Genomic DNA, 25,558 nt, shown 5'->3' on the forward strand with positions numbered 1-25,558 from the left:
ATTATCATTTTCATGAGAGATGATTTAAGACCAGGACTTAACATAGCAGCAGCAGAAAGCCTCCTCCACACACCTCCTGCTCATCACTACCTGCCTTGGCCAGTTTTTATGGAGGATATTATTGTTCTCACCTTAAGTGAGCAGAAACCAAGGAGCCCCTGAATGCAGTCCCTGAATGCAGATAATGCTATGGAAATGTTAAAATTTTCCTGAGATGCTCCTGGACCAAAATAACATATCTGGACTCTTCCTAAGTCTATACAAACATTTGAAAATCTGCATGTTTTTAAAATGAATGGCTCAGAACTATGTTATTTGTGAGAATTAAATAGGATGTGGAGAGAGTATCCCTTCTGATATCAAAAGAGCCTCACCAAAACTCACTTCCAAGAGACCTAATGAAAGCAAAAGCAGCCCTCCAATGTAACCTTCAACTACTGATTGCCCCATCATCACCCTCTTGCTAGAGTTTAAATTACTCCTCAGGGAATACCTTAAACTAATCTTACTTTGGGGTAATTTTCTCCTTGCTCTGGCAATGAAAGAACATTGTCCATCTATTCTTAAAAGAAAAGAAAAAAAAATTACACTCAGACATGGCACAGCAGGTGTGCAAAGCACATTTTTGCAGAGCTATTGAAATCTCACCGATACCACCTAGGTCAGAGTGTTCGTTGGGATGGTTGGCAGTCGAACAGTGTGAAGCTTGTCTAAGAGCATTTGTCCTCTAACTTTAAGCCCTTGATCTTGCAGTCGTACTGCCATCAACAGGAATATGCTTGGGGAAGGATTGATACAATTTCTGCAGCAGCAACAAAAAAATGAAAGCAACTCTGAAAGTGGAAAAAAGTCTTGACAAATTTCACTCAAATTTCACAGGAAATCAACCGTGAAATTAGGAAGTCAATTCCTCATAAATTAGTGTAGGTTTGTGAAACGATCATAAAAATTGTTTACACCAGCTGATGACTTGGTTCCAAGATTTTAGCTCCACCAAGGACCAACCAACAACTGGGACAGATCTCTAGCTGCTGAAAAGAGGGAGAGCTCATTTGAGCAAGACAAGTGGATCCCACAGTACTTTCAGGAAAGCAGTGAAGGCACCAAACAGCTGAAGTTACATTCTCATGACAATAGATGTAATTAGACAGACTTCATAACTGCCAGCAAGATTATAGATTAATAACATGCATCCATATTATTGCCATTGAACTTTTTTATCAGTCTTAAAGTGGGGAACGTTGCAACGAATGGTTGGTGTGGCTTCTCGGCACCCTTTGGAAACCACTTGATATTATCAGTCAAGCAAAGAAGCTGGAAACAGCTTCCAAGTAAATGCTAGTCAAAAACTCCGGTCCCAGCAGGGTTATGTCAGCTAGATGGATTTGATGAAGTCTACAGTCTTTTTCCACATTAAGTTATAATTGTAATGTGGATAATATTTAGGATCATTTCTATGAATGGTTTACAGGCCTTTTTCTCCGAATCTTTCAGATTTTCTTTTTATGTAAGTCTTGCAGGAGGTTGAAGCTGCAGGAACAAGCATATCGCTTATTACCACACAAGCATATATGCACCACTGGCATATAGAAGAAATATTGGAAGGGGGACTACTCATGGGGACCAGCGTGAGCTGGTGTGCCAGTGAGCTGGGGTGCCAAGACGTTCCTAACACAGAGACACCTCTCCAGCAATGCGTGGTGATGAGTCCTGCCGAGCTAGGCCGAGTACCTGAGAAAGGCACGGAGACCTGCTCTACCACCTGAACCTGGAGGTACACCTCATTCTGCAGCTCCCCTCTGGAAGTTGCGCACTGTGATGCGTCATGCGGCTGGCATTGGCTGTACGTTGTTACATGAAGGCCCACATCAACCAGCTTGGCCAGTCAGAAGCGTTTCTCTGCACGCTCATGCGTTATGCATGGCTCTATCCCAAACTACTGCAAATGTATCACCTTCCAGTGCAAAAGATGACTTGGCTGTGGAAGTTGGCTGCAATTCCCCAAAGCCGCCAACAATAATATTTTGAATGAAGGGTATGCCCAGCAGGGGCAAATTACTCTCCCACTCCCCCAAGAGGCTCTATCACAATCCACCATTGACATAATCATGCTGTACCTGCAGGATAGTAAGTAAAACACATTGCAATGTTTCTAAACGTCATCAACAAAGCAGCGTCAATTGCTTCATTGCAAGGAAAGTAACAGTATGTAGATTTAGTGGGGTAAAGCCAAAGCTTCACCAAGTGTCCCTGCAGCTTCTCGAGATCCCCACCCAATTGTACGCCAATAATAAGTACTACAAGGGAAAACCAATGATACAGCTACTTGCAGGCTTGACTGTTTCTTAATTAAAACCTATGTTAATGTCAACATAGTTTTTTCATAATTTCAGTAAAAATATGCTCTGTATTTACTGAGTTTTGTGTCTGCATCTGTTACATTCACAGACATATTCCAGAGTTTTCAGAGATGAACCATAATTCCATTGATAATGAAGCTGGCAAAATTATACAACTCCAGGTTTGCATGAAACTGATATTCTGGGTTGAGACAGAGACAACAGGAATAATAGATATTGAAAAGCTGAATCAATGAATCAAATCTTTAGTCTTCATTCTTCTGAATTTTAAATTCCCTCTATTTTATCTGGGACTGATCAGAGAATTTTGCTGACAGAAATAATATTCTATGACTATTTCATGTTTTCTGCAGGATCTTTTTTGATTCATAAACCATGACCCAAGAAAGAGGAAGATATACACAAATGATGTGGAAGTGAGGCAAGTGACTTATTTTAGCTGCGTTGATTTTTTCAGGTCTGGTTTTTGGGGTTTTTGGGGGGGTTTTTGTTGTTTTTTTGTTTGTGGGTTGTTTTTTTTTTTTTTTTCAAATCAGCATGGGATTGTATCATTTCATTTTCAGCAAATCTACCTCTTGGTTTAGAAAAGGAGAACACGGAAGGAGAAAAATCCCACTATTATTAATAATTATTTATTAAACAATAGCAGCCTGCCCTTTGTTATTTCCCCCTCTTTTAAATTTATGAATAAATATTTTTTTCTGATAAAGAGGGCAAATATTTAGTTTGCCTCTAAATACAGGTGGTTCAGCAATCTGACTCAGCAAAATAATGTTTTTATAACGATCAGGAAAATATTGAGCCTTTTTGGAAACAAACAAAACAAAACAAAAAAGCCAAACCCCACTTAACGACAAGTTTATATGCAAAGCTCAGCTGAAAAGACCCTGAAGTTTCACTGTGGCTCTCCCACATAAGCTTAACGAATCATGTTATCCTATGGAAAACTCTAGCCCTTGATTAAGGTATGGAAAGCCTGAGCTGCTGGAGGCTGGCATTTAACAGGTGCATCTGCTTACTTTCCAGCTACCCATCTTCCCTAAAAAAATCCTTAAACCATAAATAGAATTAGGTGCTGAATTACTATTGTAAAAATACCAAGTTCCCTAAAGACAAGTGTCTGTCTGAAAGGTCTCCCCTGCCCTCCCCTCCCCAAAAAACCACAAGGAAGGTTTTCTGGCTTCTGTTACACTGAGCTGCGTTTATGAAGCTATGTCTGCAAGCATCCCGGACCCTTTAATGAGACGATGCTACAGAGTAATCTATCTCCCAGGGAGCCTGTTGTGAGCATCAACATCACGTACTGTATATTCAGCATAAACATGCACCTTAAAATTAAAAAATACATTCAAACAAAGCCTGCCCGAAGCAGGCAGCAGCCTGCCCAGCAGGATCAGCTGCTAGCTTTTCTCCCTCTAGTCTGCTCACCGAGCAGCATCACAGAGACTGTCTTTTATCAAAACAAAGGCTGGATGCTGGCTGGGAAGTGTGAAGCCGACTAAAAATGGCTGAAAAGCTGCCCGGGGCGCCCAGGGAAGGTAGCCCCACCCAGCGCAGACACCAACCCACTCAAAATAAGCTGAAAATAAGCCCAAAAGGGAGATGTTATTGTTCCCCTCGCCTACTCTGCAGCAAGACAGTATCACGGCAATATTTTGCCCCCGAACGGCTCAGCAGAGTGCTCGAAAGCACAACGAAGGGATTAATTTTTTAAATTTTTTTTTTTATTATTATTTTTTAAAGCAATCCTACATCACAGTACGAAGTGGGTGGCAATGCCGCGGTCGCCTTGGTGCTACGGCACTTCTTGCCCCAGCTGCGTTTTCTTTGTGCCGACGCTAGGCTAAGCCCTCGCTATGGGTGTGTCCGGGGGCAGGATGCACCCAGCACAACCGCCTCGAACCCTCGCGAACCCCAGCAGACACAAATTCACCGTCACCCAGCTTCCCTAAAGCCCGAAAGGTACGAAATCATGTCAGCGGCAGCCCGACGGGGAGAGTCAGGGATGAGAAATGATACCGCTAACGGCAAGGGCGGATGCTTTGGGAATGAGCTGTAAGGTGGGAAGGAAGGTCCCGTATCCTGGATGCTTTCAGGGTAAGACAGCTGAAGGCGGGAGAAATACATTCAAATAATAGAATGAAGGGCTTTCTATCGTTCTTTCTTAAATTACCCCCAAATAAAAGCTTCACGGTGAGGGAGAGAAAACAGCATGCAAAGGCCCAAAGGTGAACAATGCAAAAATGGATGGATCCTGCCTTCGCCTCCTCTGACATGCAGTCCTTCTAGCATGCAACACTAGAATAGATATAATACCCTGACATTTCCAGTTGCTCCAAAGACAGTCCATCTTGGTGGAATCGGCACTGGTTTGCATCTCGGAGAGCTGAGGAATTGCCGGTCCTTTCGTCGGAGGCACTGCGTTACCAGTCAGGCATTCCCGAGCATGGGTGGGTTAGCGGGTATCGCTCCCGTCTCCCCGCTTGGCTCCGGACTGATGCTGTAAGCAGCACAGGCGGAGGGGGGAGGGCGTATTGTACGCGCTGCGGTCTCCACTGCAGCAAATCAGCATTGTGATACAGCTGCCCTAGGGAGCAGGCTCCTTTGAAAAGGGGATGCAGTCCCCTTTCAAATCAAAAGCTTGCGCTCGGCAGCTTAGCCTCCTAAGCCATCGAAATGGTTAAGGCAACCTGACGGCAAAGAAATAAAAACAAATTGGGTGTGGGTTGAGGGGGGGCGGGTGGGTGGGTGTGTTGAGCAGTGTTTCCTATGTGGCTGTATGTTTGTGGTTGTGACACTCATGTTCCAGAAATTTCTTGAGTGATGAAATCTGGTGTTTTCTTCAGTTTTTTTGTGAGGGCCAAATTTTGCTCAGCCCCTCCAGGTTCTGATGCCCCCCCTCTCCTCTGCCCAGCTGGGTGAGGTTGGGGAACAGGCAGGAGAAAACCAAGCTCCGGATCTGACCCCAACAGAGCAACCCACATTTTGCTATTTTTTTCCAAACCATTCCAGAAACAGAAGAAATTAGCAGAGTACCCGCACCACCGGGGATTGCCCTTCTCCCCTGCAGGCATGAGCACCCGTAGGCATGGGGTGACCCGCACAGCCCCCAGCCCCTCATGCCAAGCCCTGCTACAGCAGGATGCCGAGCACCGCAAGCCGCACCCAGGTTAGGGTGTGTGGGGTATGAGCACTGCCTCCTCCCAGTGCTCAAAATGCTGCATAAACCAGGATTTGAGGTGTAAGAGTGCAGATATACAGGACAATTTGTGAAAAAGCATGTGCTCTGTGTAGTAACTGTGAGCCCACTAATGGCTGAATGTTAACACCAGCCCTTACATTCCTCCCCTGGTAAAACACTGCCCTTGCCTCAGTTTCCCCATCAATAATTTACTATAAGTAGCCTCGCAGAGATGTCATAACTAAACAACGGCCACACAGTACTTGGTAAATACTTGGAAAGAAAACGCTTTACATCCACCCAATGTATTTGCCTTTTCAGATTTGGGGAGTGGCGTGGTTATTAATAACAAAGAAGCTCCATGAAAATTCACTCCATTTCACTGAAAAGTGACCTGAGATCCAGCATATCCGACTTGGTCCAGTAGTCATTGGCAGAACGATCCCAGCTGGGGACCTCTCATCTCTGAGGCTGTATTTAATCTTTTAGATCCTTCTAGTTTATGAAATTATTTTACTTTAGCCGTGTTATACTGAGTTTAGGTTTTTTATATGGAAACAGACACCAGCACAGACACAGTGGGTCACGTACAGATCAACATGGGGAACAGAGTTTGAACCTCCCTGCTCTTTTGCTTCCAAAACCAAATGGTCTTTAATGCCTGAATTATCTGAGATCTGCTCCAATTGGCAGTAGTAGGTCATTTATCCTTCCCTCTGGTAACTCATCTCACAGAAGCCAAAAATTAAGGAGAGATTCAGCGTAGTGTGATCTTTACCTAGGAAACTCTGCTGGGATTATGGAGGTCAACAGCTATTGTTCATGTTTCAAAACCGTCTTTGAAGTCCCCCAAAAGAGTTGCTCTAGGCTTTAATCCAGCATCTTCAGTTCCCTAACAGGGAAATAATTAACTAATTGGTGCAGAACCGGCTTCAATTGTCATTGCATATAGTAAGATTAAATCATCTAGAAACAATGTTACAAGTCTTGATTTTGCATTCTTCCTGGCTTTGTTAAGAAAAGGAAGAAACAGGTTGGCAAGGAATGATTTCTCAGCATGAAGTGATTGGTTTTGACCCTTTGCAAGAGCAGAAAATATCCCTATTGATACGTTTTGCCCTGCACACGGTTTGCAGCTCTGCAGTGGGATTCCCAGCACCAATCCATAATATGAGGTATTTACAAGCAGTGTATATAAAACAGAGCCATCATTCACAATGAAACTCCTAAATCTTGGAGTCCCTGAAAAAAAAGCCAAAGAGACCTCAAACAATGCATCAGTGAAACTCATGGCTATTGGGCATGTACCACCAGCAACACAGCAGTGAGAAGAAACCAAATCTCTGCTCAGTCTCACCGTAACCCACATTTCTCAGTCCGGTATAAAAGACAAATTCCCTTTGGAGAGAAGAGTGGTCCATGTACATTTAAAATCCCAGTGTTATATGAAACGCTGATGTTTTCTCCTTTGCTCCATTCTTGCCCCAGGCTTCAGATCTCCTTCACCAGGCTACCAAAATGAACCATACCGTTAGTTTTCCTGCTTAAATTCTTACTTCCCTTTGGAAATGTGTTGGTTCAGACCACCTTGCCCATGTGATTGAACTGTCCCGCAGTACTTCCAGTGCTCTTTTAATTCATGGGCAGCAATACCCATCACTTTACCACCAGTAACAAGAACAATGCATCTGTGTCAGAACTGAACCGGAACTGTGAGATGAACATACTTAGAAAATGCAAATGGCTAAGAAGGTCTTCCAGCGTGTACTCACTTATCCCAGGAGCCAAGTCAAGTGAGGGACAGAGGCAGTGCCTGGTATTAATGATGTATGTGTGCCTACTTAGACTTGCACAAAAAGTTTAACAAAATCCCAATCAGCACTGAGTGGATCCAGGACTAAAATGGCAATTGATAAAAAAATGCATTTCTACAATGAGAATTTAACTTATGCATTCAGCAAGTAGTGAGCCAGAATTAGGACTAAGCAGTTGGCCATCAATGGACTGAGGGTGAGAACTACTTCTTTGCAACAGAACTAAACAAGAACCACCAACTAAACATTTACTGAGCAGACTGGAAGGCACAAATAAGCATAGCACTGGATCTTCAAAGGGTGAGACATGCACAGGTCAGAGATCTTGGCATCAACTGCAACATACTGCAGTGTTGGAGGAGAGTTTTCCTGTGATCATGAATAGAAGCAGGATTAAACACAGTAAGTGGAATTTGCTTCCCTTCCCTTCAGAGCACTGTCCATGGGACACCTGCTTCTGCCACAGGATGTCACTGAAATAATTACAGATCTTAAGATGTTTTAGTGAGGTCACCTAAAGCTCAATGTGGATGGCATAGCCACAAAGCCAAGTGGGCTCATCAGCATTTGCCTGTTATGTAGCTCTGCTGGAGATAATGACCCATGTGTATAGGATGTGTGAGGCAAGGACTCAGTAAAATAAAGTTACCTGGTTGCTTTCAGCCCATCCTAACTTCCTGTTGAGGGAAACCTCTGGCCAAGTTAACACATAAGTAGGGTATTGCCATCTGCCTCATTTCTTTCCATCCCTCCAACCCCAGCAGGAATTGCTGTATGAGGTGCAGACTGCAGCTCCGCAAAAGACATGGGCACCCTGCCGTGGTGCGTGGGCCACCACGGTTGTGCTGCTTACAGAGACACAACAAGCGCCATGTCAGGACTAGCTCTCCAGCTCTACCTTGCTTCCTTCCAAAGGTCCTCCCACTTCCACAGTGACCCAGCATGCCTGTGCAGTGCTCTGATGAGGTCAGAGTTAGCAACATTGAAGGCTTTTTGGGTAAATATACCTGAATTGACATAACAGTCCATAGATACTCAGAAGTACCCACTGTTCTACCATGGGAAGGATCACACATGGCCCTAAACTTCAGGGCTGTCCCTTAACAATCCTGCTGGAGGGCAGGGTGGAAATCAGCATCGGTTTCAAAGAATGTTTAATGGTAACAAATTCAAAGACAGAGCTGAAACCGTTGCCAGTTTTGCACTAAGTGCAGTGACTCTGAAGAGGCTTTGGACTGATTATGTTTTTCAGAACAGTGCTCTGCATCACTCCACGTCAACGTGTCGTGGGACACATTGAGGGCAGCGCCAGGTCTGCAACGCGGCGCTGTAAGATCCTGACATTTAGCACTTTAGGCGAACAATAGCATTAAGGGAGATCATTGGGTTTTTCTTCTAAGCTAATTTGTTCTTAACATTAGCTACAAAAATAGAGGGGATGTTATTTTAAAAGTTGCATTAATATGTCTCGAAGCTCCAAAGAGCAACGGGGAATTTTTGCCTGAGTACTCCAAGCCAAGGGCAGCCAGCAATTACATTTTCGTGAGGAGGCTGTCAATAGCAGAGGAATGGGCCAGATCCTGGCTCTGCTTTCATCCTTCCCACTGTCTTGCACTCATTCTTGCACAACACGTTTTCTGGGCTGCAGAATCGAGGCAGCTCAGGTGAAGAGGCCATGAGCTGGAAGATCCTGACAGCTATTTCAGGCCCACCACTATTCACAGTTTAGGTGGTACACAGACACCTCTGTCCTTTACCGTCTTTTGTCCCGGGTCTTTGGTGTTTTCTCTTAGGAGGTTAATTACTTCTTTTCTCCGGTCTTTAGACCACAAAAGGAATCAATAAGCTGGTAAAAAAGACAATATGGTCTTAAACTGGTGCAGTTTAAGTCTGGAGCTGAACACTCCATATAACAAAACAATACTCCAATAACAAAAGAAATCCCTCGTCCCTGCATGTCACATTGTGTTCCAGCTTCCCTGAGATTTCTTTTAGAAGTCTTGAAATGCCTGGATTTATAAGAGTTTTTTAAAATCACCAGTCAAAATATTTAGGTTGTTCACAGGGACCAGAAGTGTGTTTTCAGATGTCTTGCTAAGCTTCTGCTCTGCTGCCTCTGTTTCACTTTCTGCTCAGCAGATCTGTTTTTCATACCCATTTTTGCTTAAAGTCTGAGATTATCATAAGGTCTTTGGCAGTGACATGAGTCAAATAAGTGGGTGAAAGAATCAGGTGAGACATATTTTGTTTGCACTTGCTTCCCTCCCCAGGAATGAGGTGGCCTTTCTTCGAATCCGAGCAAATGAGCTATTTGGGGAGGAAGTCCTTAGATTTGGTGCTGTTGTTAAGAAACAATTTTCTGTTTTAGTTATTGAACTGCTGATGTGCAGTCCCTCAGCGAACCTGGCACAGATTCTCTTCACCGGCCATCCCAGAGACGGCTGGCACTTCTGCAGTGCCATTTGAGCTCACTGACTACTGCAGGCAACAGCACGTCTAACACGTAAGAATTAATTTTGATTTACTCCTGGCTCTTCAGGAGTGGATAATTTCTCTTAGTTCTTTAATGTTATTTTTGAACCGTGAGGATCATAGAAATGAAGGCTCTATTCTTGCCATTGACCTAGAAAAGTATTTTGATTCTTTCCAGTGGGACTACTTTTTTCAGTTGCTGGGAACCTTAAAATTGTGTGTTTCTCTCCTCTGGGGGAGGTAGTTGGTACATCTTCATTCCTCCTTTAAGATTTGATCAGTAAAGCTGATGAAACCCTAAAACTCTGGCTGACCTACTGCATTCCCCTATTAGAACAGGCTTTTATGGTGCTTGCAGCCTACTCCCATGTTCAAGCCTTCTGCTTTTAAGCCTATGCTGCTAAATTTGTCTCCCTTACAGCATTGCTGGTGCTGCAGCTGGCATTATTAATTCCATTTCATTAACTGATCTTCCTAATGGACTGGAAGACAAAAGAGAAGACAGTCCTGAGACCACAGTGTGGCCGAGCCTCAGGAGATCTATGTTCAGTCCTTGCGTCTGCCACAGGCTTCCTACGTGACCTTGGGAATTATCTCCCTTAGGTCTCTGGGTCTGCTTAGTCTATTTAAATTTGGGGCATCTTCTGCTTTTTAAGCTTTATTTCTGCAGCACCCAGCACAACATCTGCCTCATTCATTTTTGCAATATAACTTACAGGCTGCTATTACTGGCTGTCATCCTTGGACCGGTGGAGATCAAGCAAGATTCTGAAGATGAATTGGAATTGTGTTGCTCTTGGAAATAATGAAATCCTGCCTGGTGCTCTGCAAGGATGCTGGAGGACAGAGGAGCCTCCTCTGCGGCCAAGCATACCCAGAAGAGATGAAGATAACACACTTTTAGCAAATTCTTGAAGCAATGTCTGGCTGTCAGTGGCTGAGCTGAGGAAAAGAGGCCTGGGCTTCACCTCATGGGTGTACCACAAGCCACCAGGTTTGACCTGGGCAAGGTCCTGTGCTGGGAGCAGAGGAGGTGGCCCTGGTGCAGCTCATCTCACTGGCTCTCCCTCCATGATGCTGGCAGGCACAGACCCTCCGAGCTGCTTTGCTGGGAGGAGGAGGCAGTAAGATGCAGAAATAAGAGCATGAGCAGGGACCGCGCTGGTACAAGGACGCAGGTATGTAGTGCAGTGACACACAGAGAGCACTGTGCCCCAGGCAGGCAGCCTTGCTGTGAGCCCAAAGTGACACACCATTGCAGCCCTGCTGCACAGCAGCACTAGGCAGGGCCTGCCTGGTTAAGTCCTGTTCTTTGCACCTCCGCATGTCCAGGTCCTGGGCGGAGGCAGATCTGGTGTGACCCCAGGGATGATGTGCCCACAAAAATGCCCGAAGCCTTGCTTCCAGCTTGCAGCCCCTCTGTCATGCCCTACTGGGATCAGGCCCAAGTTTTGAAGCTTCAGGTGCTGATTTGGTGGCTGGGATGCTCTGTCAAAGTACAAAATGCAACTACAAATTGTGGAAACAAGACTGTAAATTAAACCGACAGGTTACAAGCAGACACTGAGGAGACCGAGGCTTCTTTTGCACCAGTGTCACAAGCCTCTAATTTGGGCTGGGATTCTCAGAGGCAGCCAGGGGTGCTTGCAAATGGGCTCTGGTTTGCAGCGTTTTTGCTGGCTCCTCTGCTCCTGTACCCAGGTGGTCCTTCTGCCGGCCCAAACCAGGCAGGTGGGAGAACGTGTAGAGTGACTTACTGCAGACCAGGTACCTTTCCCCAGCCCCCATTCAGAAAAAACAAAAAAAAGGTCATTTTCTTTGGGGAAAGGAGTCACTGAGTAGGCCCAGCTGAGCTGCTCACCCCTCTTCATTGTGCTGGAGAGCTGCTGTGAGCATCTCAGCATGGACATCTTTGCATCCCCCACCACTGCCCGCACTACACAGGGACATTGGGAGGATAAATGCATTAGTGGCGGAGGTGTGCAGATGCTGTGGCCATGCACACACCAGCTCGACCGACACACAATTGTCATGGCAACCCCAGCCTTCCCTGGAAGACTGTTCCAGGGAATCACTAATCAGATCACTAATACACCGCTGGATGCAATAGCCACAACCGCCTGCTCCATGGATGTGAGACACCTGCGTACCAAAATGCTCTCTGCAAAGGGAGGGATGGCACTCACTGAGCCACAGCTCTAGATCATTCTTGAGCTGGGAAGTCAGCTGCTAATACGGAAAAGATCTTGGCCAAGGTTGCAGAGGAAGGGGGGACAGGTCAAGGGGAGGAGGTTAGAAAGCAGCCGCTCCTGTCCTGAGCAAATGCAACCCTACAGCACTTGCAAAGGCAATGGAGGATGCAGACAGTGTGGCTGCTTATTGCAGTAATGCTAACAGTGCTGCGTGGGGTGAAGGGCTAATGAAAGAGTGTGTAAATACCGTCCAAGGGGAAAAAAAAAAAAAGAAAAACTGAAGGACATAAAATACTGGTGTGTAAGGCATCAATGTCAGTGGCAAGACTGTGGGAGGGGGAAAGGAAAGAGAGAATATGAGCAGGCCTCTGGTGAGAGCACTGTCTAGAGAAACTCTTTGGACAGTGAAGCAGCATTCTGGTTTTTAAATGTTATTATGGGCCTCTAGGGCAATTAGAAGAATTAGATCAGGAAATGATGTGCCAGAAGTGTTGCCTGGAAAGTGGTCAGAGTTGTGTTTGCTGGAGAAATGAGCAGGGAAAATGGTTTTGTGGGCGTTTTAGGACATCGGCTGGAAGAAGAGCTACACAGAAAAGCAGTGATGGTTTGAGTATTAGGGGGGCTGGCCCTGCCCTGGCACATCCCCTCACACAGGGCAGAGGGAAGAGGAAAGGATGGATCATATGGATATAGCTCATGGAAGATACCACAAGCAAGGTCAAGTAAGCTTCCAGCACCAAATCAGCAAAATATGCAATGAAAATCCACACCCTGGAGCCAGCTCATTAGGAACTTAGTATCAGTCATCCCTAAAACTAGATATCTTATGCATACAGATGCAAAATGAGGAAAAAGAGAAAAAAATGCATAACCCAGATAAACCTACTGAATTTGTGGAAATGGGTTTCTCTCTGAAAAACAGATCCTATCTCTGAGTACTTGAATATCACGTATCCTTGCTCCCCCTCTCTGCACACAATGAGAAAGTCCTGATTTGGATGCTGACGTTGAGTATCTGAGAAAAGACAATTTCATTTCCCATTCTCAAGGCCAAAGGATTAAAAATAGACCAGCAAAAGTATTTCACATTTAGAAAAACAAACTAAAAGGCCTAAGGAGTTCAGATTTCCCTGACAATATCATTAAACTCCATAAGCCACATTTTCCTAATTGCTTCTGCAAAGGAATAGAAGCCCTCTACTCTGGGATGAGCACGAATATACGATAAGAGGTATAGAGTGAATTTGAACATATATATGCAAAATGGAATTATTTTGCCATCTTTATCAATTAATAAGCAGCATGAAAGTTCACTGGACAAAACTGAACAAAGAACAATGTTTTCCATATATCACAGTACATTTAACCACTCTGCTTCACTTATGGATAGCACTTGGACATGGTAGAAGTAGCAGTAATTTCAGAGTAACAGTGTAGATTTGCAGAGATACAGAAATAGCTGTTATCCCAGAGCACTGCACATGAACAACATGAGGTGGAAGGATAGCATACTACATTTTCTGCATGAATAGTGAACTCCCTTGCAACAGGTTTGGATTTTGCAGAAACTGGAGAATTCCAAAGAGGACAGTAAAATAGGTCTGGGCAAGCCTTGCAAAAGGTCTGCTGGGATTTCTGAACTGCTTTCCCTAAGTGTTTCACTCCTTGCAAACATTTAAGCAGATGGGGCTTTGCTGAAACTCCCTGACTGAGAGATACCACCAAATACCCCTTTGTACTGTATCAGATACCTCGTTCTTAATAAAAACATCCGGAGACCAAAAGCACAATGTCCCTGTGTCCCATCCAAGGCTCTTGCAGTTCACATGCCAGATACTTAAAACTAATTTCTTGCAAATGAATCAGAGATAAAAAGTAATGGCATGACATTAATTTTAAATTATGATCAATTCAAGAAAACCACAATCTTTGTATATGCAAACAAAACAAAACAAACCCCAAACCAAAATGCTGTATTTTGTTTTGGATGAACCCCACCTTTCACAGGTACAGTAGACACCATAAGCTGTTGCTGAATGCCAGGCAGGTCCCTGAGTCCTGCTGCTCCTCAGCACCTGTGGGTCTGGGCTTTGGAAATCTCTGCCTCTGAGTACCCCAGTTTGAAACCGAGAGACATTAGGCCTCTCTGGATTAGGATGCCTAGTACTGGGGGCCAGAAGAGATCGTACTTCATTTTGGAAAGAGCAGCTCTTACCTTTTCCAAAACACTTGCTTTTTAATTGTGCATTTTTTACTGACATTTAAAGTGATCAAAGTTTGCTGTGAACAACAGCTTCTAAGTTTCAGATAAATATAGCCACGCTGCTCTGCATTTGTTTGTTTTCCTCAGGTTGCAAACCTGCAGATGAGACCTACTTATTTTGGAGCAGGGAGAGCTGCTGCTTGTCACCATGTGCTTCAGCAACCAGGGAGGAGCACAGCCCTGCATGCAGCCCCTGTCCTGGCCTGAGGAGCCAGAGCAACCCTGGAGCAGGCAGAACGCAAAAGGAGGCATGATACACGGAGACAGGCTGCTTATAGGGGCCCATAGAGGGGATGGTGGAGGTGGCCGTGGCTGAGTGTTGTGACATGCCCAGCCCATGCTGACACTCAGGGGACAACCCCGAGCCCTTCGAGACACAGTGAAGCTCTGTGGGCTCCAGGGTATGGACAAAACCAAGGGCAGGAAGATCCTGGTTCCCCCTCCCTTGTCCACCTACGCATACCTACTCAGTCCAGTACAATCTATTTTGGCCTCCCCATTAGCTGGGAAGTAAATGTGGCAATTACTTTGCATATCTGAAGTGTCAGAACCCTTCGGCACATTTCCCTGAGGCTAAATAATTAATGAAGGGCTCTGATCAGTGTGAAACTTGTGGAATCATCAGACAGCACGGGGTCACGTCTATTTTTACCTCTCGACGCCTGAGATGGGGCTTTGTTAAGAGGCCAAGAATGGATGGGTTTCCTGGCCGCCAAAATGCGAGGCTGTCCTGCAGCCGAAACGGCTTGACTTGGGGTTTATTTTGGAAAAGAAGGTTTCTGCCCTGCTTTGTGCTTAGGCTGCCACAGACAGAAGCAGTCTTCAAAATTTGAACGCTTTGCAAGTGATGGAGGACAAAATATACTTCTTTTCCACGCAGGAAAGACACGCTGCATAAGTAGCACCCAGCAACTCGTTCACCTCAGTGCCTCATTAGAGGCACCACATCTAAGATGCTTTTTTCCCTCTCACCAACAAACAGGGGTCAAGTAGAAGATATCAGGCGTGCAGCTGCCAGAAGTGAGGCTTAGATCCCGCAAACCAGAGCACCACAGGCAGGACCTGACTCCTGCAGCAGGATCAAGCCCTGTGGAGTTATGCCTGGGGCAGTGGGTTTCCAGCTTGGCCTCCAGCAGCAGACCGACCTGGTGTCTCTGTCGGGAGAGAGCCTTTCTAGCGAGAGACTGCTGCATGAGAGATGCAGGAAGAGCTGGTGGCTGTTGCATAAGGTCCATTTTCTCTTCCAAGGTCTTTCTTTCTCAATCAGTTCCCCATACAAAATGTACTGAGACCTGCCTATGCCATGCAGGTCTGTGTGAGTCACCGCCCTTTCCCCAGCCCTCGTTTTGCCCTCAAACTCCAAATAATCTGGTTTTTACCATGACCCAGCAAGGAGAGAGGCTGCCCAGTAGATACATTAGCAAATTTGGTATCTCTGGGGTCCCAAAGGGCAGAGGAGGATATGATTGCCATCTCTTCAGGGAGACGAAGGTAAAGCAAAGGGATTATCTTAAAGCTGAACTCTCCTGACCCCAAATGCCACAGCAAAAACGACACCAGCTCCAAAACCCACTGCCCCTGCCCTGCCTCATGCATTTCACCTCTGAGCAGGAAAGGGGCACGTTCACGTGCTCAGGGAGGATGCTTTCAACCCCCACAACACCACCAGTCGGCACCTTGAAAAGTTGCCTCTCCCTAAAGCGATTTCTTCCTCACCCGGAGTTTTGTACAAAGAGGAAGTAAAAGACTCCTTGCAAGGAAAAGGAAATATTTTGGAAATCATGTACTTTAAGTCTATGCCTGGTTTTGCCTCATCCAACTTGTGTTTCCATGGAAGCAGAGGAGGGAACAGGCAGCCCGTAGCTGCAAATCACAGCTATCTCACTGCCTGCTCCTGAGTCTGAAGAGACAAATGGATCATTAAAAAAACCAAAACTGAAATAAATTTTTTAAAAAATCCCTTTTGATAGTCGGTAGCTGATATTTAGTGCTGCAATTGTTTTTAGGGGCCAGGGTCCCAGCGCATTACAGCTGAATGAAATTGAACTTGGGCTCATTCTCAGAGGAAAGGGAGTATGTGCTGAATAAAATGATTTTTGTTCTTTTGTTGATCACGTTGGTGTAGTGACTGTGTGAGCACAGAGAATGGCAGCGCAGCACACAAAGGGAGTTATATAAACAGATTAAAAAGATGTTTTCAGCATGGTTTGGAGGAGTGTATTGCAGAAAGAGACCAAAACAAGGATAGTTTAGGAAATAGGAATTGTTTAAAAAAATGGAAGGTTTATCTGTTGATCCAAACCCGGTTCTGATCTCAGGAGTGAGTCTCTTGAAGTCAGTCTGTCTACCAGTCAGTTGCTCTTATCAATATGTCCTTTGACCAGAAACTTATTTTTGACAATAACCACAAAGTTTTCCTGGCCTTAAACTAGCATCTTGAGGCATTGCCGCATTCAAACAAAACGTACAGTTCGTAACAGCTTGCAAGTGTGTTGTAAATACACCTTCTTGCTGCTGAGCCAGGCACGTTTCACTGGGAGTAATTACCATATATCCTCAGGTAAGAGCTGCCTCTTACCCAAAATGTTGCACTCAGCGACTTGAATGCAGCAGCTCCATACAGATGCTCTCAAGTGACTGAGCTGGATCTACCCAGTCGCCTCGCGCCAGCTCCCAGCAAGGTAGCAGGGTTGATGTATGTGCAGCCATTATGTGAGCAAATGCAAAATGTCCTTCCTGCATTTATCCCCCCTCAGAAAAATATATATCTGTTTTACAGCAGCCTGCCTTCTCACAAAAGGCAGCAGAATTTCTCACCAGTAGATTTTTTTTTTCTTTCTTGACTACCAGGCAAGAAAAATTAGGGACACTTTCAAAATCTGTCAATTAGAAAATATAGTTGCAGACTCTAGTGAGTTAAAAATCCTTAGTTTTTTGTGCTTGTGAGATTTCCTCCCAACAGCCCTGTGTAATGGATTTGGAGCTGCTCTCTACGGCTGCCTGAACACTGAATTTCTGAATACTGTGATCAATACTGTATTGAATACCGACACTTATGATCTAATCACAGCTCTGTGTGCATCTATTACTTAAGTTTAGTAGATAGCTTTAGGAGGAGAACAGCAAAAATTGAAAGAATGGGTCAAATCAACTTGAGTTTGTTAGATGCTGCATCCAAACTGGGAAATATGTGAGATGAAAATAGATCTATTGGGGAAAATGAAGGGATTTAGCTTAGACCAGCACTGACACTATTCTAGAGCTTGCAAAGGTCCCAGGCAACTCTATACCAGTGAGCAAATGGCAGTATCACCAAGGGCACCATTCTTGCCTTTTCTGGCCTGTGAAATTCACTGCTAAAAGGGGAGTTCAAGCCAGGAGACCTAGACAGGGCAGGGCCTTGCAAACACCCTTATGCACAGACTGGAAGCAAAGTCTGCAGTGGTGCTAAGTACCAGCATCCCAGCAGGACCTGCAGGGAGGAGGGAAGCATTGGTTTTGTTTTCATCTCTGGTTAGTGCTTTCTTGCTTTCTTCACCCTGTCAACAGGAATTGCCTGGTGGTACTGGTTGGTACGATGAACTGTGATGATCCAGGACTTCTTCCTTTTTTAAAAATACGGACATCAAATCTCAAATCATAACAGTGATTTATGTCTTGTTTCTACCTATGCCATTAATGATCAAGCCATTCCGTGTCCACTGGGCCCAATGGCCTGAAGGTGAAAGGCTACTCTATCCCATTCCCAACCCTGAGCCCAAAAGGACAAGGCTCTGCAAGTTTTACAAACATGTAACTCAGCAAAGGAAGAACAGTGCACCTAAATTCTTGGACCGAGTAGGAATGAACTGGAAGGCTAGAGGAAAACCAGTGCAGAGGAGTCTAGAGGATATCACCCTAGACAGCGTGGGATATTGATCTGCAGAGTCACAGAGCAGCACAGTCTGGACAGGAAGCATCCAAAATGCAGCAGAAATTGGCTGAAGGAAAAGGAGAAGGCTGTCAATAAAATCAAGCAGCGTGGCAAAGAGAGGAGGAAGGAGGACGCTAGCAAGGCAGCTAGCACTGGAGCAATGGGTGTTTACCTCGTGCTGTGTATCAGTGACCTTGAGAGTGATGCCATTATCTAATGTTGCCAAATTGTAGGAGGCACAGAACAAATTAATTACAAATGGGAGATTAGGCTTACGGTCTGATAAGCAGCTCATGGAGTTCAATGAAGATAAGTTTTAATGAGATTAAGTGACAAAGCTATCACTTAGAAGGAAGCATTAAACAGACTACAGACAAGGCGAAAGAATTGGGGGCGAAGGCAGAGAACTATTAAAACCATCTGTGTTATTAAAAGAAGAGTAAACAAGGCCTGTGCCTCTCAGGGAGAAATGAAGATGATAGTAAGGCGTGCTGTCACGGCTGGTGGGAACTCTTCCCTTGAATGTATCGTATGCAGCATCTGAGTCAGGCTTAGGGGGATATCGATGGAGCGCAGCAAAGGAAACCAGCACACAGTTGGGACCAACATGAGAAGCAAAGCACTGTCTGGCTTGGTATGAATTACTGCCAGGAAGAGCCCTGAGAGGAGGTCCAGGAGGCCTGAGTTACTGGGGAACGGCAACAGCTTGATGGAGACGACCTTTGCCATGGCCCGCTTCAAGAGCAAATACAGCAGGGCTTTGGACGGTTACAATCAAGGAAAGACACAGGCTAGCAGTTAATATTTCAGGCTAAGAAGGGCAGCTCTTAAATAATAATAGCTACTGATAATGATGAATAATTAAAGCAGACCATTTGGTCCTCCAGCCCTTACACTGTTCCGTTCTCCTAATGTACAGCAGAAGCATCATTTATAGTACATGGCAGGAGGAATCATGTGCTCGCATGGACAGTCTGCACTTCATCTTCTACCAAATCCACTGCATCCTTCTCCATCAGCGGCATTTAAAGCTGAATTCAAATATAATGGGAACAGGAGCAGCTTCAAATCAGACTGATGACAGACCTACCTTTAGGCAGCCCAATCTTACCATGCAACAAACATGTGCAAGGGAAGGGATTGGAGATAACTTCCCTTGTTCACGTTACCTACAAGTAATGGGCCAAAACAGTTCCTGAATAAGAGGAGAGACTCATCTGATCTTTCAGTGGAGGTGGGCAGACTTCTGTATGTCTGTTTTATAAAGCAAACGTTAGACACATTTCCTCATCTTTCCTCTTCATGATGGCAGATGTGCAGTCAGGGTACATGGGGCTGACTGACATTGCCAGGCGTGTAGTCACTCACTGGCACAAGAGTTTACCAATTCTCACATCTCAAATTCATCCAATTAGGGAAAAGGTTTAGGAACAAAGCAGAGCAGGCCACAGTCCTCTTGCTTGTCTTCCCTCTCCCTCCCCTTTCCACCCACCCTTCCACCCAAAGGGTGGCGAGGGGATTGGGGGACTGAAAAAAGGACCGGGCACCAGGCAAAGCAGAGCTGACCCTCAGCCAGCACAAAATGGTGGAATTTCCCAGTTTCATGCATTAAACCATCCTCCTTGGACGGAAATTCATCCTGCAAACTCTCCAAGGAAAGGACCTACTGCATGCTCATATCTTGGCTAACAAAAGATTCCAATCTTGACTGGGTCTCTAGGCACTACAACTAAAATGAGATCTAAAAACAATAATCAGTGTAGACCTTTCTTTTTCTTTATGAAATCAGGAAGCAATTTGTGCGTGTTAAGAAACACATCTAGCACTACAGCCTTTCAAAGTCATCTGCTATTCCCCTGACTTCTCTTGCAATGCAGATTATCCAAATGTGGATCCCTGGGTGCTCTCTGATACACAATTCCAGTAAATATTTACATCCCCTCTTTTCCTATTTTGGTTTGACATATGCTAAAAGGATGCACAAGGGGTGCCTCAGCATTTTAGACTCTTCACTTTGGTCAGCAAAAGCAAAATCCTGCGCGAGTGACAGCTAAAAGCGTATTGCATTCTCACCTTTCTGGAAAGAGTCAAACCCCTACTGTTTAAAAAAACTGCACAAAACCAAAGTGTGTGGCAGAACATTCTTCAGTGATTTGATTTTTCAAATCTCTTTTCCCTTTGGTGGGGATTATCCAAAATAAGCTGAGAGAGATGGACTCTCCCCATTTCTTAGAGTCTGTTGCTGAGGAAAGGAGAACTGATCCTGGAAAAACACAAACCTTGGTGGTTTAGGGTGCACGTGCTTTGTGCATGCTACTTTGTATGTCATTTTCCTGAGCCAGTGCTGGTGATAGGGATAAGACGATCACTTGGCCTACATGCCTGGTCACACCTGCCTTGACCTGGATGTGAGATCCTGAGGAAATCCAAGCACGGGCTGCGGCTGTGAGTCCTTACAATGACTCCCTGTCCTGAGTGATGGGGACCAGGACCTCAGGGTTCACAGCATGCCCCAGCAGGGACGTCTTTACAGTTGGGTCAGCTACGAACCCTAGCTGTCACAACTGTTTTGTGGCATTTGCTGGAAGTGGATGGGATGGTCTTACCCCGAGGTGTGAGTGGGACTCAGCTCTGGTGGGGATGGCACAGGGGCTTGCTTTGCTTTCAGTTCTGGATACAGGAAGAAGCACTGGGCTCTGCAGGAGCCCACAGAAACCAAGGACGTGGTATTTGGATGCAGCTGCGCACAGCTGGACATGCTGGTGTTGGCTTTGCAAAGGCCCAGACAGTTCCTGCTGTATGTGTTCCTGCTGCATGATTGTCCCCTTGCTTTCTCTGCAAAACCTCCATTTAGCAGCAGTGGGAACTCCCTCTACTGAGCAAGCAGAGAGCAGACAGGAGGAGATGGGAAGGCTTAGGTATAGAATTATACATATAGGTATGATACATATCTATGCCTGACTCAAATCCATGAATAGAAACTGCAGATAAGAACTCCACCCTTACCCACAGGGCAAAAGCAAAGCTTGCATATGAATAAATCCTGACAATCTCAACTGCCAGCATCTCCAAATCAGAACAATAACAGGAGCTGAAGCCAAATGCTCTGAATATTTTCTTCCAGAATACCCAGGAGAGCTCAGATATATGTAGCAGAGCCATTTACATGGTGTTTGAGGCAACATTTCTAGCCTTAGCAGAGATATGCCAGGAAACAATTCTGCTCCCTAGGCAGTAGTCAAACCATAGCATAGCCAGGCCCTTGAGTCCATGATTATCACATTGATCTTTTCAGCCTCCCACATGCAGCATCAAGCGTGTGTTAGACGGCTACTGCTCATCCCAGATACCCCTCTTATCTACTGCTGTAGGTTGTAGTGCAGTGAATACTGCAAAGGCAATGTGTCTGCTCAGACTGTCCCTGAGAATAGGGTCAGATCCCAACCATGCTAAAGACGAGGCTTCAGTTCCCTCCCTTCTCTCAAAACACAGTGGGGTAATGCAGAGCAGTTTGATGAGACATTGTTCCCCTGTTTCTATGGGATTTGAAGTGGAGGAAGAGGAAGACACTGCAAAACTTGTGATTGACTTTTAACCCGGGGTACAGGAACAGAAAAAAGCAAGGCATGTTTAAAACGGATAAGAGGAGATGGCATGTTCTCCAGACAGATGTGGCTGACAAGGGTTAATCTTTCGGACTTCATGGCTCTACCTGCTATATCATAGTTGCCCCATAAATTCCTCTGGCCCTAAACAGCTGCCTTCTGGGCATTCCCTGCTTTTTGCAATATCTCCCCTCAAAGGGAAGGTCTCCCATCACAAACTGAGCTAATCTGGGCCCACAAGCATCATCAAAATCACACCTGTGTGCATGGCGAAAACATTTCACTTTCTCCTTTACAAAGGACTTGCACCCAGCAGCAACCAACACTTAAGGGGTGGGATCCCAGGCCAGATCCTCTGTGAAATCTGTGACACTGGGGCATTTGGCTGATGATCATTTGGCATTTTCTCTCCAGTACCCGCATTTATTTTCCTTTGCAATGTCAGTTGCCATTTCAATGAATAATTCAGCATCATTAAGCACGTGTCAAAGTCATTTTGGCACTTAGTAGTTTCAGTTCTTTGGCCCTTTACTCCATTTAAACTTCATTCCAACATAATCTCCCCTCCCTGCTGGAGGAACAAGATCTACAAGTAGAAATCATATTGCCATAGCTATATGGAAATATAGCTATATATATGGAAATCACCCCTTTGATAGAAATGGTGTGCTGCTAACTGTTCTCCTTGATGTATGGTGCCTTGCTGCTCCTGCTCACTGCCACTTTGAATGATAAGAAACCTGCAATTTTTTTACAGAAATCTATTGGATGTAAGGGTCAATAACCAGGCAATAAGGATGATCTCACAAACCAGGATTCAGAAAAACCTGAGGTCACTTCCCAGTTCTGTTGTGTATTCTTGGTGTTATTGCAGTGAAATCAATTCACCACACTCAACAAACCAATAAATCATATGATAAATTAGTCAATCTCCGTCCCCTTTTCACCAGCTTTTCTAGACAAAAGGCTTTAAGATGGGTGTGCACACGTTTCAGCATCCCATCTGTAAGATTACAATATCGTCTCCTTTCTTGCTTTGCCTGGAGACTTGGACTGTTTCACTGTCCCTCACTGCCAACCTGCAGTGCTGAGAAAACTGGGGCTCTCAGCATGGACAAAACTGTAAGTTCACTGCTTCTAGTAGTCCTGTCACTGTGATTGAACCATCTTTATTTCAGTCGCCCAGAATGGCACTACTCGGACCCTCTCCCTGCAAGAACTGAGAGCTGTTTCTCTGGAACATCAGACATAACTGCACACACAATTTCTGACCCAGTTTGCTTGTGCAATTACCATGTCTGAGAGCACCAGGCAGCAGAGTAAGCACATAATATGCAGCTGCAATAACTGCCTGTGCAAATAAAGTGTATAGGTTAGTGCCTGTTTCAGAAGGCACAATTACTACGGCTTTTATTAAATCCCACTCATTTTATGACTCCCTCGATGGATCAATAAACCTTTCACTTTCAGCTAAGTGTATACATGGGCCTGCTGCTTCAGCATCAGCAAAGCTCCAGCAGCTCCAGTGCGGGTGTCTGAGATGAATAGCGAAGGCAGCCTGTTCTCTTGCTTTGGGAAGTAACTTCTATATTTTGAAAAAGATCCTGCACTTAACCTAAGCAAGTAAGCATAGCTGCTCATGTTTCAACGGTCCGTTAGCCAACAAAGTAACCTACAGAAATCCTAACTATTAATCTCCACTGGCTTTTCTGTAAGCTCTCCAGCCCTGCTCCTTGCTCGTTGCCCAGAAACAGACCTTGTTTTGTGGATGCTATCAGCATTTCATTAGGATGTATGCAATAACTCCCTCCTGCCTCTGTAAGGAACTGCCTATATTTCTAAAAGAGAGCAGAAAAACCTGTCTGCACAATGCCTGCCTCTGCCAACAGCACTCACTGAATGAGCATAGATCCTAGGTTGATTTTAAATGAGTCACTGTGAAAACAGTGTCTCCATGACTGTCAGAGGCTGGATTTTTTTTTTTCTTACACCACTGTGGATCCCAAGCAACATCAAGCAAGGCAGAGGGTTTATACCAGCCACGCTGTGGATGGTATCAGGCCTTGGAAATCTGCATTTGTTTTTCCCTTAAATTTTGCAATCTCATTGTACCTTCTATTCAAAAGATAAGAAGCAATTTAAAAATTACATTTTGTTCATTTGTATGAAATGCGCTGCTCCAACAGTGTTTACATCTAGCCAGATGATGTAGCAACACCAAGAGCTGTTTCCCTGGCAAATTATTCTTTAGCATCCAGTTTGAAAGGAGACAGTCTTTATTGAGATTTCTACTTTACCTGGCAATCCGGATAGTCTAATGCCAAATCCTTAATGCAAGCTAAATTTACTGCCTTGGAAGCTTTCTCTCTCTCTAAGGCATGGCTTTTTGCAAAGATAATACTGATTATCCGTGTCCTTTTTGTGCCTGTCAAGTTGCCCCAGCTCTAGAGGACTCCTGAGGTCACCTCTCACAGTAGCTTGCACTCCAATGAACTGAGTTGTGGATTATTTTCATATGAACTACAAGAAAGCTTGTACATCGTTTCCAGTGATGTTATAGCATTGCAGATAAGTACCAGAGAACTGGCAGTGCCCCTGTTACAGAAGACACCTACGGGGAGCTGTGAAGTGAAGCAAACTCCAACACCAGCTGAAACCTTTGGAAGAGATCACCAATTCCACATAAAATCACATGGCATGAGTTGGGAAAGGGTTTCTCTGAGCAAGTGATACCAAAGGGCATTCAATGCATAGACCTGTGAGTCAAGTTGAAGCTGCAAGGAAGATAAACCCTAAAATGAGGCTTCTGGGAGAGCAAAGAGCCTTTCACCTAAAAGCAACCCTACTGACAGGGTTTTCCCCCACAAAATATTCACTGCTGCATAACGTGGCTTTCAAAGCACTCATGCTTTGTGTCTGATGAGCCCTGAATAGGATAGGAAATGGATACTCAGTCCTCTTGAATGGAGAAAGGCCTATTTCAGAAGCACGGGTATCTTTCTATGGCCAATTTTCATAAACGATAGAGCCTCCTAGACTCAGAGCACCTGCGAAATCTATTTCACAAGTATTTTAAGCAACTTAAACATCGCCAAATGTCCCCACCACAGGCAGGCTAGCATCCGGCAGACCTGTGGTGGAGGTAGAAGATTATTGCCATCCAAACCAACACGTACTCTTGTAGCATTAATTTTTTCTATACTTGTTTGTATTCCTCACACACAAATGAAATGCTACAAAAGTAAAACACTAGAATGACCTCTCACTGCTACAGTTCCCATGTAACCACCAAGTTCCTGTTCAGAGCCAGAGAGGAAAGCGAGGGTATCTGTGATATCTCTCTGGACAAAACAATGCGCAAAATTGCCCAAGTTGGGTAAAGGTCAAGACAGTTAGAAAAAAAAAATACTGCAGAGGACAGAACTAAACCAAAAGAAAGTGGTAATCAAGATAAGATTAAGAGTCAAAATGACAAAAACACCAGACACACTTTCTTCGCAGGGAAATCAAGCCCTTTGAACTGTTGGATCATTTCATGTCCCTTATTTTCTATATTGTTCTGAACTGACATGAACGCAGAAGCCTCCCAAGGAAAAAAAAAATAAATCCCCTTTTCAGTCAGTATTGCTATTATGTCCCAACCAGCAGTGTGCTCTCAGAAGCTAAGGAAAAGCATCAGTAAAATCAATACCCACCTCCAGGTTTTATTCCCAATGGACACGTTCCCCCCTCACTACAGTCAAATATGTTAATTTTAA

General features: G+C 44.8%; 1 protein-coding gene across 2 annotated transcripts in view; it reads right to left on the reverse strand.

Moving 5' to 3' along the window:
• RTN1 (reticulon 1) overlaps nt 1–25,558 on the reverse strand; it is a 116,993-nt gene that overhangs the window by 11,910 nt on the left and 79,525 nt on the right. The window contains exon 1 of one of the 2 annotated variants that reach the window (XM_074583687.1): nt 4,677–5,162. The exons of the other annotated variant lie outside the window; for it this stretch is intronic. Coding sequence (XP_074439788.1) covers nt 4,677–4,737 — 61 coding nt within the window. The 5' untranslated portion in view covers nt 4,738–5,162. Of the gene's footprint in view, nt 1–4,676; nt 5,163–25,558 lie in introns of those variants that run through there. 2 annotated transcript variants of the gene reach the window in all.

The sequence above is a fragment of the Larus michahellis genome, chromosome 4 (genome assembly GCF_964199755.1).
Source record: "Larus michahellis chromosome 4, bLarMic1.1, whole genome shotgun sequence".
In the NCBI taxonomy this organism is placed as follows: Eukaryota; Metazoa; Chordata; class Aves; order Charadriiformes; family Laridae; genus Larus; species Larus michahellis.